Source organism: Pogona vitticeps, chromosome 1, assembly GCF_051106095.1.
Source record: "Pogona vitticeps strain Pit_001003342236 chromosome 1, PviZW2.1, whole genome shotgun sequence".
Taxonomy (NCBI): Eukaryota; Metazoa; Chordata; class Lepidosauria; order Squamata; family Agamidae; genus Pogona; species Pogona vitticeps.
In genome coordinates this window covers 49,399,553-49,414,253 of record NC_135783.1, presented here as the reverse complement: position 1 = coordinate 49,414,253, position 14,701 = coordinate 49,399,553, and the positions used below count along the sequence as shown (strand labels likewise).

The following is a 14,701-nucleotide window of genomic DNA, read 5'->3' as shown; positions in this document are numbered from 1 at the left end:
AGAACAGACTCAGCCTTCTGAAGATCTAGCTGGTTTGAAATGGAGCACTTGCTTAGCACATGTAAATATCTGGATAGAAATCCTGTTCATTCGCTGTAATTTGTGTTTTCCTTATCTGCTTTGTCCCATTTCTCTACTTTGCTTCCACCTGATTTAAACGAGAGTGGAAAATCTCAGCTATGTTTTGTTCTGTTAACATTATCTAGTGATCTACAGCAACAATATGCTAATAGTCTTTCAGATCAGTATGTGGAATGCTGTACAATCTCACAAAGACCCTTCTGTTCTTGACCCCTAAGAAAAGGTTTCCTTGCAACCAAAAAATGGCATTCCATAGAAGCTCCCTTGTTTGTCAACATTCTGTCAGATGACCTCTGTCTCCTCATTCCAGGAACTGGAATGTTCATGAACATTCAGTGATGACATACCCATTCTAAAACCATAGCTATGCTCCTTTTCATTCCTCAGTATTGCCTAACAGCTAACTGTTTAAATTTTGTTTCCAGTCATTGATGCATCAACAGAGATGTGGCACTGTTTTTCTGTTTAATTTCTTTTTGCTCTACTTAAAAGCCAACAGCAGCTAGATGTCTCTTTAATATAATAAAATAACTACCCTGATGTATTTAAATATCACTGTCACTTAGACTTGATTACCAGTGTGGTATCAATTCAGTCATTAATCATTAACATATTTGTTCCGCCTTTCTGTCTGTATATGAATGCTCAAGGTATTTGCAGAGTTCCATTCAGGGAACAGGGCTTTCCCACCACCACCACCCCCAACGTCTTGCTTGCAGGTCTGTACACTACCCAGCAAAGCTTCACCTGAGGGTTAGAAGAATATCTGGAGCAATATTGGACATGGAATGAGGAGGCTGTCACAGGACGGGTAGGCATAAACCGGAGATCCTGGCAGCTAACAGTAAAATAGCAATTATAATTAAAACATCAGCATTCCAAGTAAAAACATTCTCAAACAGAAATAACCCAACAAAGTGTGCCTAGAGAGGGGAAGATTTTAACAACTCTTTAGATAAAAGGGATGCCAGAACAACATATTGACTAATTGCTTCACATGAAACTCAGATAAACTAGTCTAGTCTTCTCCAATGGCTTCCTAAGTGTGTGTGTGTGTTTTTCCCATTTCAGGGACCTAGGACAGCCTAGACAATGGTGGCGCGTGTGTTTAGTCGTTTAGTCGTGTCCGACTCTTCGTGACCCCATGGACCAGAGCACGCCAGGCCCTCCTATCTTCTACTGCCTCCCGGAGCTGTGTCAGGTTCATGTTGGTTGCTTCGCAGACACTGTCCAGCCATCTCATCCTCGGTCGTCCCCTTCTCCTCTTGCCGTCACACCTTCCTAACATCAGGGTTTTTTCCAAGGACTCTTTTCTTCTCATGAGATGGCCAAAGTACTGGAGCCTCAGCTTCAGGATCTGTCCTTCCAGTGAGCACTCAGGGTTGATTTCCTTTAGAACTGATAGGTTTGTTCTCCTTGCAGTCCAGGGGATTCTCAAGAGCCTCCTCCAGCACCACAATTCAAAGGCATCAATTCTTCGGCGGTCTGCTTTCTTTATGGTCCAGCTCTCACTTCCATACATCACGACAGGAAAAACCATAGCTTTGACTATTCGGACTTTTGTTGGCAAGGTGATGTCTCTGCTTTTCAAGATGCTGTCAAGATTTGTCATCGCCTTCCTCCCAAGAAGAAGGCGTATTTTAATTTCGGGGCTGCTGTCTCCATCTGCAGTGATCATGGAGCCCAGGAAAATAAAATTTGACACTGCCTCCATATCTTCCCCTTCTATTTCCCAGGAGGTGATGGGACCAGTGGCCATGATCTTAGTTTTTTTGATGTTGAGGTTCAGACCGTTTTTTGCACTCTCCTCTTTCACTCTCATTACAAGGTTGTTTAGTTCCTCCTCACTTTCTGCCATCAGAGTGGTGTCATCTGCATATCGGAGGTTGTTGATATTTCTTCCGGCAATCTTAATTCCGGCTTGGGCTTCTTCCAGTCCAGCCTTCCGCATGATGTATTCTGCATACAAGTTAAATAAGCTGGGGGACAGTATACAGCCTTGCCGTACTCCTTTCCCAATTTTGAACCACTCAGTTGTTCCATGACCAGTTCTGACTGTTGCTTCCTGTCCCACATATAGGTTTCTCAGGAGACAGATAAAGTGGTCAGGCACTCCCATTTCTTTAAGAACTTGCCATAGTTTGCTGTGGTCCACACAGTCAAAGGCTTTTGCATAGTCAATGAAGCAGAAGTAGATATTTTTCTGGAACTCTCTGGCTTTCTCCATAATCCAGCGCAAGTTAGCAATTTGGTCTCGAGTGCCTCTGCCTCTTCGGAATCCAGCTTGTACTTCTGGGAGTTCTCGGTCCACATACTGCTGAAGCCTACCTTGGAGGATTTTGAGCATAACCTTGCTAGCGTGCGAAATGAGTGCAATTGTGCGGTAGTTGGAGCATTCTTTGGCACTGCCTTTCTTTGGGATTGGGATGTAGACTGATCTTTTCCAATCCTCTGGCCACTGTTGAGTTTTCCAAACTTGCTGGCATATTGAATGTAGCACCTTAACAGCATCATCTTTCAAGATTTTAAATAGTTCAATTTGAATGCCATCACCTCCACTGGCCTTGTTGTTAGCCAGGCTTTCTAAGGCCCACTTGACTTCGCTTATTCTCTTGACAAAACTCTATTAGCCTTTGTCCTGCTTCGTTCTGAACTCCAAGGCCAAACTTCCCTGTTGTTCCTTTTATCTCTTGGCTCCCTACTTTAGCATTCCAGTCCCCTAGAATGAGAAGAACATCTTTCTTTGGTGTCAGTTCTAGAAGGTGTTGTAAATCTTCATAGAATTGTTCAATTTCAGTCTCCTCAGCAATGCTGGTTGGTGCATAAACTTGGATTATTGTGATGTTGAATGGTCTGCCTTGGATACGTATTGACATCATTCTATCATTTTTGAGATGGTGGCGCAGGGGGGCCAAAACATAGCATAAATTAAAATATTCAAAATCCCATGAAATCTATAATATTATTAAAGTAAAATTAGTATAATATTAATAATGTTAAAAGGCTGTTAAATTTACAACCAATTAGGAAACAACTACAACAAAAGCCTCTACTGAAAAGGCCCTTTCCAGGATCATCACCAAGCTTGCCTCTGAGGTCAGTGAAGGGTTTCCCCCAGAGATATTAAAAGCTTCTCTTCTGATTATTATTCTTGAAGTAGATATCGCAGCTTTGAGTATTCTGCTTCGGGTGATCCTGCTAGATATCCGGCCTCTGACTGCAGTCTAGTCTCCTAACAGCATAGCTCTCAGCTTCTCTGACACACTCAACCCCCCTCACCATGTTAGGGTGAGGAGGATAACAGCTAGAAAAATCCGAGAGAAGGATAATTGCTAGAAAAATATATGAATGTGCATAGATATTACTGGTTTCCCAACAGAAACACTTGTATTTGTTAGACCTTGAAACTGGTTCCTCTGGAGCCACAGTTGCTCCCACTGAATATTAGCATTTACTTCGCACCTGTTCATAGGTATTAGGTGCACTCCTTGTTACCACTGTCATATGAAGTACAAATGCAATATCCTTTGCCTCCAGCTATGAACTAAGTAGTTCATCTGTTCTCCTCTAGGTTTCTGTCAACTCCTTTTTCTTGTATTCTAACACACACCTGTGGGTATTCTGATCAACGTGTCAAACAAAATTTGGCTTGGATGATGATAAGCTACAACATAAATACTACAAACAGAACAGGCTGAAAACACTATTCTTTTAGCTATAATAAAAGGTTCCCTTAATTGTGACATGAATAATCTGAAACTTATAAACAGAGAGTTGTATTTCTATATGAATGGTACTGAATTTTGGGGCAATACTCAGCAAGACATGTATGTATGTATGTATGTATGTATGTATGTATGTATGTATGTATGTATGGATGGATGGATGGATGGATGGATGGATGGATGGATGGATGGATGGATGGATGGATGGATGGATGGATGGATGGATGGATGGATTGATTGATTGATTGATTGATTGATTGATTGATTGATTGCATTTATACCCCACGTATCTAGTAGAACGACCACTCTAGGGCAAATGACTACTGAGTGGAGGGGGAAACAGACCAGTGTGGGGGGAAAAGTTGAGTTGGGAGAGGAAGTGAGAGTGAGCGAGCACTGAAGTGGGAGTTGGAACTAATGCGTTTCTAATCTGGGTACATTCCCTCGTCTTTAAATGAAACGTGATAAAGTATAAGCTAGCCATAGCATTGCTAACTGCAAGCCGTGTAATATTAATTCCATAAAACCAACTGCAGACATATTTCCTTGGAGGAAGGAGGAAAATTGGTTAGGGGAAAGAAAGGTGGCAGAAACCCTTGTAACACACAAGCCTTGCCCCCTGCAAACTGTAGTGGGCCCAAAGGAACTTCCTGAGCCAGGAAAAGAAAAGAAAAAGAAAGCATTTTAAAGCTATTTGTCGGGGTGTTGGGGGGTCTGGATCTTGGACCCTGGGAGGAGTACATGTGCAGCCCACAGCATGCATAAGCCCAGCATGGTTCCATAGCTACAGCCCTGCATTCCTTTATTTTGGCAATCCTAGGAATGATGGCAAGGAGAGCAGGAACTTTCCTGAAGATCTTAGTTAAGAAAAAGGCAACTTCTGTGAGATAAGTAAAGTAATTTGTGGGAAAGAGAGCTTTGGGGGAGGGTGACAGTGGAAGCAGATGGGTAGTGTGATTTGAGAGGATATAAGGAATTTTATGACCTATCTTGTTTCTTTATTATAAACCAACAGCTACCTTTTGGGAGAACTGAGTGCATTCTTTCATCTTTGTGATTAAGTTCAACAGACTTTTCTTAACTTTCTGAAGACAACATTGCTGAAATCAAAATTTGGTTTTAGAAAAGGATTGGATGTGGTGTATTTTTATTTATGCATTTATTGCTCTGCCTTCTTTGCTACTGCTTAATTTGGGGGCAATTGCCTTTTATTTTCCCCATTGCATATAGTTTATGTCAATTTTTCTTTCCATACCCAATTTGGATTAAAATTCGCATTTTATTCCTGGTATACATTTCAGGCATTTATTGAAATTTACATTCCTTAAATGCGTAATGGCTCAAAATATTATAATACAAGTGTTTTCCTGCTTTCATATGCATTTAATCACTGTGACCAAGCAAAATATGGGTCACATCCATCAGTCTAGACAGATTTTTTAAAAGGTAAAAGAACTGTCTCTTAAACACGTGTTACTTATATATCTGTCATACTTGAGAGGCAATAATAGTGAAAAACATCTGTGCTACAGCTGTAGGGAAGGAAACTATCCTAAGATGGAGCAACTAATGTATTACCAATCCATTCCTTTTTAGGGGTTACTTTAGGGGGTTTCTTAAAACAAACCGGAGATTATTTTCTAGGTTCACTTTTGTTCTGTCTTTGCAGGTATTACAGTATCTCACCAAAGCACATAAATGTGAGGTCCAGTCAAGGGACTGGGACAGAGATATTTCCTCATTTAAGGAAGTAGCAAAAGGTGCTCGAGAACTTGCTCATGGTATGTCCTACATGGAATTTTGAAATAAATTATTGTTCATACTTAGTTTAAAAGATCTTATTCCTGAAAAACTCTAGATATAAGCTATAACTACAGAGAATGGAGTGGCTGTAATTGTACTTCAAATGTAGTCCTGTTCTTGTGAAAATTTAGAAGATTTGCTTTCAGTAAAGTTAAGTAGTGGGAAGGCAGAATTATAAGCTACTTGTAACCTCTACATGTAAAAGTACTGGACAAGCTGTATTCACGTGCAGAAATTCTCCCTTGGTGTTGGAAATTGAAACTGTATTGGAAAGAAATGGATGGAAAACGTTTTTTCTTTCAAATTCCCTAGAAGCAGGGTTCCACCAACCCAAACCATTACATCAGAGGTAGATGGCTTCAGGGCTTTTTGTACTCACCTGAGCTTCCTGTTTCAGCCTTATAAAGTTTTGAATATAGCTATGGTGCTGGGTGTTTTCCTTATGATAAATGGAAATATTATATGGCAGTGTCCCACCAAGGAAGACTTACAGTGGTGTCTCGCATTATGACGTTAATTCGTTCCAGTGAAATTGCTGTAGAACAAAAACGTCGTAATGCGAAATAAAAAAGCCCATAGAAACGCATTAAAACCCGATTAATGCGTTCCTATGGGCTTGAAACTCACCGTCGAGCGAAGATCCTCCATAGCACGCCCATTTTCGCTGACCGTGCAGCGAGGAATCCGTACCAGAAAAGAGCAGGGAGCCATTTTTTTTAACCCGGCAGCCATTTTGGAACCGCCAATCAACTGGCCGAAAATCATTGTTTTGCGAGAATCGGTTCCCGAAGCAGGGAACCGATCATCGCAAAGCGAAATTCCCCCATTGAAACCATTGTAAAGCGGTCGTTTTTGCGATCGCAAAAAGTTCATCGTAATGCGATTTCATCGTTAAACGGGGCGCTAGTCTTGCGAGGCACCACTGTATTTATGTTTTTATCCCTCGGAGTGGTTTGCTCAGCTCTTATGTAAACATTTCTTTCATTGTGGCCTGTCAAAAAATTAATTGCTAGGAGTAATAGGTAACTTACTAAGAGAGGATTATGCCATTGTAACTAATAGAAGACTCAAATCTCACACAGATGCATACCTGGTCTTTGATATGCAGATACTGTTAAAATTTCCAAATGGGCAGCCGTGTTAATTCTGTTGCAGCAAAACCAGTGAAGATTCTGATGATGATGACCACTCTTTGTGGTCATTGTTGAAATTATACTAACCAGGTTTCATTGTTTAATTTTGTCAACTACCAAGAATAAATTGGATACTAAAGTAGCGGCTGATGCTGAAAATGGTTGCAGTTCACCTGGTTTTACACTTTCCATTTGCACAGTGACTGAACAGAACCTGTTCAGAAGCAGGCAATACCTTTACTAGACTACTGGGAAAAAAACAAGTACAGTGGTGCCTCGCTTAACGAGTGCACCGTTTAACGAAAAATCCGTATAGCGATCCCTTTTTGGGGATCGCTATACAGATCAGCCCCAATCGCCGCACTCGCTTTGCGACGATTGGGGCTCCGGCGGCCATTTTGGAGCCGCCGATCAGCTGATCGGCGGCTCCAAAATGGCCGCCGGATGACCCGAAATGGCCCCTATCAGCGTTTTCGCGCCCTCCCCTTGCTTAGGGAGGTCGCGAAAACGCTGCGGGGGGGCATTTCGGGCCATCCGCGGCCATTATGGCCGCCGGAGCGAAAACATCGCTGGAGGGGGTAAGTTTACACACTTATTGGAACGCATTAAACTAAGTTTAATGCGTTCCAATAGGTTTTCCTGCCCCGCACAGCGATGTTTTCGTATAGCGAAGGTTAATCCGGAACGGATTAACTTCGCTATACGGGGCACCACTGTAGATTGCAAGCTTTCAGGGGTAACATATTCCATCTTCCTCAGGCAGTTTCAAAGGTTTCTTGGTATGGTTGTTGTAGTACATGCCAGATAAGCGTTCTTTGGAGGCCACATGGCTTATTTTTGATTTTAAACTTACATTGTGAGATCACACTGTTCTGCATTTCGTCACTGTTGGAAACCAATCATATACAATCTTTGCCACAATATGGATTAGGGCTGCAAAACTACAAAGGCCTAAAGCCAATTGTGCTAACTGTGATGAAGGAACTGTGATTATCGGTGCCGTGGAGTCTCAAATGTGGGCTTCCGCAGGGCTCGATTATCTCCCCAATGTTGTTTAATATCTACAGTATATGAGGCCACTAGATCAGGTCATCAGGGGATGTGTGGCTTCATGTCATCAGTGCGCTGATGACACCCAGCTCTACGTCTCCTTTCCCCCAACAACAGTGGATGCCGTTTCATCCCCTCAGCGCTGCCTGGAGGCTGTACTGCAATGGATGCAGGTGAATAGACTGAGGCTGAACAGAGGTCCTGAGGGTGGGTGGCCACACCATTGGTAGTTTGGGAAACTCCCTCACTTTTGGGGGAGTGACTCTCACCATGAAGACTGAGGTTCGCAGCTTGGGAGTCCTCCTGTCATTAGTTAATTTATTTCTGCCATCTTGAATTATATTAATGTTGTTGTTTTATTTTATATTGTTATTGTATTATGAAATTGTTGTTAGCTGCCCAGAGTAGACTTTGGTCTAGATGGGCGGGATATAAATTAAATAGATTTTAGATTAGGAATCCTTCAGTCTTGAGAGACTATGGTAACATGCTCGGATTAGAGGACTTGGAACAGTGTCTAGTGTGGCTGAGAAGGTTAATTTGAGATAAAATAAAATAAAATAAATTTTCTTCCTCTTCCTCCCTGCTGCAAGCACCCTTACTTGATCCACAAGATTTTTGAATCTCTCTGGGTAGGTTCGGGAACAAGGGGATCCACAGGGCACTGAATTCCAGAGGGGAACCTATGCCAAAGGAAGCAGTTCCATCTGTAGATGTCTTCTGTTGGATCCTGTCCAGAATGCCATAGTGTCACAACCTGAAGCAAGTAGTCCCGGATGGCAGGAAACAGAAGAGCAGGGGCTAAACATTTTGCGCTCTTTAGTGTAGCGGCCATGGTCAGAATCCTGTTGCGGAAATGCGAAGTAGAGGAGCAATCACAAAAGCATTCCATCCGCCACAATGAACTATCCTGTGTTCAACGAGGTGTGTACTGGTTGTGAAATTAGTTGCATACCTGCTTGCAGGAAAGACAGCCTACAGGGTGGGGTGGTGGTGGATGCACTTGGTGATTGCTCTTGCATGCACCGTTTTTACCAACAAGATTCTTGCTGTGTGTTGTGCGTTTGAAAGGCAAGAGACAAATTTCATTGACGTACAACCCTATCATTCTTTCTAAGGGCAGAAATAAATCAATAATCTATAGATTTGGGAGGGGGGGAACCTAATAGAGTAACCCTACACATGCCTAAGTGAAGCAAATGCTTTTCAGGTAGATACAATTTATTGTCAGGGGAGGTGTACAGGTTTGTAGTGCTGTAGAAAAAAATCCAGTGGATCCTAGAAAAGACCACAGTTGGTCTGGCACTGCACTGGAATACTGAGTCATGGACGGACTAATGAAATGGGGGTGGAACGTGGGTATGGAATAAAGTATTGTGGAAGAAGGTGTAGCTAACTGGCTGCAGTAGTGAAGAGGAGCATTCCAGACTACAGCATTTTTTAGAAGGCCCCATTTGTTCTGTGGGTCACTGCTGAACTCCGTGCAGGTTGTCGTTTTTGGCATTATTATAAAGTATGCAGCCAGAAAGCTGGCTGGAATCCTTTTTAAGGAGAAAGGAGGGTAACAATATTTTAAAAAAATAAAAATAAACATATGTGTGGTCAGTTATAATTAAAAAATAAGCTGCGTTTTCTGTGCTTATTGCTAGAACAAGTCCCAGGGAAATTGGCCTTCTTAGTTAACATGTTTAAGGTGGGGCTGTTTTGTAAGGCAGGAAAAATAATAAAGTTGAAAGATAATGGTAATTCTCTTTGAAATAAAAAAAAAATTGTGACCATTGCTACATTTTAAAACATTTCTGCGGATTCTCCCTTTATCAGCAAGTCTTTTTTTCTTGAAAATATCTTCCCTGAAACCTAAACCATTTACAGGTGCCCCTGCTATCCCAGTAAGACCTCACCAATGTTTGTTTTCATTTTCAACTTGCAGTGGCAATGAAGTGCAGCAAAACCAAGTCTAGTAGCCAAGAAGCCTTCCAAATACTCTCAACGGCTCGACTCAACTTACGTGGTTTAGTAGCCAAAACAAAGGTGAGAGTGAGATGGATGTAATTAAAGGGAATTGTCTCTATAGCTGAGATGCCACCCAGAGTCAGTATGAAGGTCCATGTGCCCTTCTTGATGTTGTCAAGACCTGTAAGCTTATTTTTTCCCTATTCTCATTGAAATACAGCATAGTAGAAAGGCATTATAAAATACTTTTTGAAAGTTTATACCTTTTATAACAACTCCATATATCTTATCTCTTAGTCATCTCTCTTCTTCTTGCTGTGTCATGTTTGTGTTCACCAGAATTCATTAAGCAACACATAATAGTACATGTGCCCCCTTTTGCACTTGAGGGAAGGAGGTGACTCGTAGAGTCGATGTCTCACCATGCAGAGCTTTTGTTGCAAAACCAGAGATGCTCTTAGCATAGAGTCATAGAATAATGGAGTTGGAGGGGGCTTGTTAGGTTACCGAGTCCAACCCTCTGCTAAATGCAGGAATCCAAATCAAAGTGTATCTGATGGATGGTTGTCTAGCTTCCTTTTGAATGCCTCCAGTGCTTGACTGCTCACCACCTCTCAAGGTACAGTGGTGCCTCACATAGCGATCGCTCCGTTGAGCGACGAAATCGCTTTGCAATGGACTTTTTGCGATCGCAAAAGCAATCGCTTTGCAATGTTCCCTATGGGGTATTTTCGCTTTGCGATGATCGCAGGGAAGCGATCATCGCAAAGCCCCCATTTTCACACAGCTGATTGGCGGTTTCAAAATGGCAACCGGGGAAAAAACATGGCCACCCGCTGTTTTTTGGGACGGATTCCTCGATTTAGAGCCACCGAAAATGGCAGTGCTATGGAGGATTTTCGCTCAACTGTGAGTTTTAAGCCCATAGGAACGCATTAATCACGTTTTAATTCGTTTCTATGGGCTTTTTTATTTTGCTTTGCGATGAAATCGCTTAGCAGCGATTTTTTCTGAACGAATTAACATTGCTAAGCGAGGCACCACTGTAATTGGTTTCATTGCTGTAGTGTTGCCACAGTTAGGAAGTTTTTCCTGATATTCAACCAAAATCTGGCTTCCTGTAACTTAAGACCATTATTACATGTCCTGCAGTCTGAGATGATTGAGAACAGATCCTGCTCCTCCTCTGTGTGACAGTCTTTCAGATATTTGAAAAGTGTCATCATATCTCCTTTTTTTCCTCAGTCTTCTTTTCACAAGGCCAAACATGTCCAGACCTTTCAGTCTTTCATCACAGGGCTTGGCTTCCAGGCGCTGATCATCCTTGTTTTCCTCCTCTGAACTTCTTTCAGTTTGTCTGCATCCTTCTTAAAGTGCAATCTGGATAAGGTCAACTTGCTGCTTCTGCAAAATTAGTCAAGACTTGGAAGACCCTAGTCCCATCTATTCTGTCTCAAGCCTACTTTGGTTTAATGACCCTTGTATAAATTCATGACATAACTGGTATCCTGATAGAATGAATGTAACTGGACTCTTCCATTCTCTTTTGAGGCCCTTGCCAGATAAGACAAGGCTACTGGCTATAGGGCATCTTTAAGAATTGCCACCCCATTAGAATTCCCTCCCCAGAGTAGGCAAATTCTCTGAATATCCCTCCCCAGTAATTCTGGGTCTTATGCTGTTTGGCTGCAGAAGGCTCCATCAATTCATGGTTGATACTGAAATCTGGTTTGTAGCAGATTTTATCACCAGCCCCAGTGTGTCCTCCAATGAAAGACCTGTTTTTCCCCCCTTTCTATTGGTGGTTAACTTTGCTTTCAGATTATTTGATTCTCTGGTGCTGTCTCTGGCTTCTGGACTGGAAAGAGTCCTGTCAGTACACAAAGTTTTCTACTTTTAAATAAACTGACAACATCACCTACAAGATGTCATTTGTTTGCTCTCCACACACACAGTGAGTACCATTAGCCCTGTCGTATTTAGGAGGAAAGGATACTGTCCAATGTAAACAGAAAGAAGTGAGATCAATAATCTTATGGAAATTGTTACAAGTTGTTCTGGTTTATATGCAGAGGGGCCTTCTTGTCTCTTGTTTAAAGCTTTTCTGCTACAGATTATTCTTAATTTTCTCGTGCAGACTTTTGCAGATGCAGCGACTGGTGAACTTCCCACTGACCTAGCTGAAGAAGTGGCAGCTTTGGACAACATGATAATGGAACTGCAAGAACTTAGCAATCAGCTAAAGAATCAGCTCTGAGAAAAAGAAGATACCGTTTCCTGAAAGGAAGGGCAGAGCGGCCACACTTTGTTGGCTAATGTCTGTGCTAATGAGCTTGCAGTAAATCAAACACCCCAAGGGGAAGTGTTCTTAAAAAAATATTTTCCACACAATACAGGTTTTAATTGTGACCAGTCATTGCTGAGAGAGTAAAGTGTGTTTCAGATTGCATCTGTTCTTTCTCACTTTGGGTGTTGGGGTAATTTCTGTTGGTCTGGGTTTTGTAAAATAAAACGGATTGGTTTTTATTTAGGAGGCCTTTTTATTTAGGATTAGTTCTGCTCAAGTGCACAGCATAATTGGCTCCTATCCGTAGCTGTGCACTTCACAGATAGGGGAGATTAAAGAACCCTGTTGATTATTAGAAGGGGAAAAGAAAGGGGACATGGAGTCTGCTGTTGTTTTAAGTGAGTGGGTGCAGGTCTGGAAAGACAGAAAACCAAACAAAAACTAAAATGACTTTCTTCAGTGGTGTTTAAAACAAATGTTATGTGACAATTTCTAGCTACACTCTCTTTAACGATAACTGCTTTCAAAGCTAAGCATTCACAGAAAATGGTCTGCATCTTTCCCTAACATGTAGCAGCAATGGCACCCTAAACATAACTTTGTCCTGCTGCAGCACCCTGGAAAACATCTTTTGGTCTACAAAGCCATTAGCTGAGCTGCAGTAGCGTTCCTGAGTTTTCAATAACTTTTGAAGTTTAAATATAAGAGGGCCATATGAAATTCAGCTCCTGTAAGTTTTTCGACGAGTGGCAGCTTACCAATACCAGTTGCTTCTTCTGCACTTGAACTGAAGATGGCTGTTGCCTTTGTATCCCTCATAGCCTAAAATCAGCATTTATAGGGTCTTCCTAGAGCACAGCAAAGCTATTTAGTCCTGCTCTCAGTTTCTCTAGACATTAGTATCCCTCTTGTTTTCATCCAGTTCTTAATAATTCAAGATACATTGGATTCACTGATGGAATGGTAGAATTGATGGAGGCACTGCCCCTTCTTAGTGCCTCTCACAACTAGATATGGATGGCTAACAAACTCCCCCCAAGGCATTTTTCAGCCAAAGCAGAGAGCTGCATTGGGGAAGAAAAGAAGACCAAAGGGTTTAAATCTCTCCGTGTGGAGATTTCTGCGCCTTTCTCCCATTAGCCCGTCTTCTCTGAATTTATTTAACCGTTCTTGAAAATTGCTGAACATACTGTCATCATTTCATGTTTTGTAAAATTCTGTGACGTGTTTTTGCCTTATATGAATAAACATTTCCTTCTGTTTGTCCTGAATATTGGTTGAGGATCTCAAGTTCCTCAGTCAGTTCACAATTACATTTATCTCTGCTAATTCAAATTCTCTTTTTAAATTTCTTTTGTAAGCCCAAACAGCCAACATGTGAAGAAAGAAAGATGTATCTCTTACCTTATCATTTTGCTTTTCTTCCTGTATTTTCTCCGGCTTAACTACCCTTTTAGAAACATGCTGACTAGAATCACACAGATTGAAAGAAGGATCAGCAACAAACAGTCTCCAGAGGACTGGGTACTATATACACCCATCTCTGGACACTGTATGATCACTCCCATCTTATAAAAATGGAGAGTGGCTGAATAAGTCCCCTTTTGCATCCAGTAGCTAAGAATAAACTGGGGGCAAGTAAAGCCTTCTGGAATACCTTGAAACATGACAAAAATCACTCCCATACCACCTAGAAGACTTTCTAATCCAGTTCTTTCCCCTTCAAATACAATTACATTGGGAGGAATATTGAGGACTGCCTTTGGGCCCCTTGGAGCCATTTTTTGCCCCTGGGCCATACACTGAGCCTCGTGGCGCAGTGGTTAAAACGCTGTACTGCAGCCAAAACTGTGCTCACGACCTGGGGTTCAAATCCCAGGTAGCCGGCTCAAGGTTGACTCAGCCTTCCATCCTTCCGAGGTCGGTAAAATGAGTACCCAGCTTCCTGGGGGGGCAATGTGTAGCCTGTATAATTAAAATTGTAAACCGCCCGGAGAGTGCTTGTAGCGCTATGGGGCGGTATATAAGTCCAATAAATAAATAAATTATATTCCCTCCTCCCACTGAGTCCTGCCATTTCTTGTTCTCCATCTGCAGTACACAGAGCTGGCACTTTCAATTGGTATTTTCCACCTTGACCTAGAATCTCCTACATAGAGTATATTTCTACATTTGAAATATATACTGTGGTGATGTTTATATATTTTCAGGGCAGTAGCCCTGTTAGTGTGTTGTAGTGAAAATGATGAACAGTCTTGTGGCAGCTTGAATGCTAATAAATTTTATTTGATATGTATTTTTGTGACCTATAACTTTATATGTTTTCAAGTTCTAAATGGATTGTTATGCATTTACCATAGTGAAATTCTCCCCAACACTTGATGTACAGGGAGCTTTGCTTTGTGCAAACACACACCCAAATGAGTCACTCTGCACATGTTTACAAATAACTGTGATGCCAAAAAGCAGCTGCACAGTCTGTACAAGAACGTGGACAAAACTTACCCTCTGAGACATATCTTTGTATCAATGATGCTGAAAGAATTCAAATTCAGTAGATGGATATGTGATGCCTCCTTATATGTTATACAATAGCAGAACTGGATTTATCATTGCATGTTTGCTGGAAGATTTCCACTCTCATAACTTGATTTGATTAAACATTCTTT

General features: G+C 41.7%; 1 protein-coding gene across 1 annotated transcript in view; it reads left to right on the top strand.

Annotated features, from left to right (window-relative positions):
- The window catches only part of TTC27 (tetratricopeptide repeat domain 27), a 117,331-nt gene extending 104,028 nt beyond the window's left edge, over positions 1 to 13,303 (top strand). Inside the window, exons 18-20 of the mRNA XM_072992336.2 lie at positions 5,476 to 5,587; positions 9,723 to 9,823; positions 11,883 to 13,303. Of these exons, the coding sequence (XP_072848437.2) occupies positions 5,476 to 5,587; positions 9,723 to 9,823; positions 11,883 to 12,002 (333 nt within the window). The 3' untranslated portion in view covers positions 12,003 to 13,303. The remainder of the gene's footprint in view (positions 1 to 5,475; positions 5,588 to 9,722; positions 9,824 to 11,882) is intronic.
- The last annotated feature ends 1,398 nt before the right edge of the window (positions 13,304 to 14,701 follow it).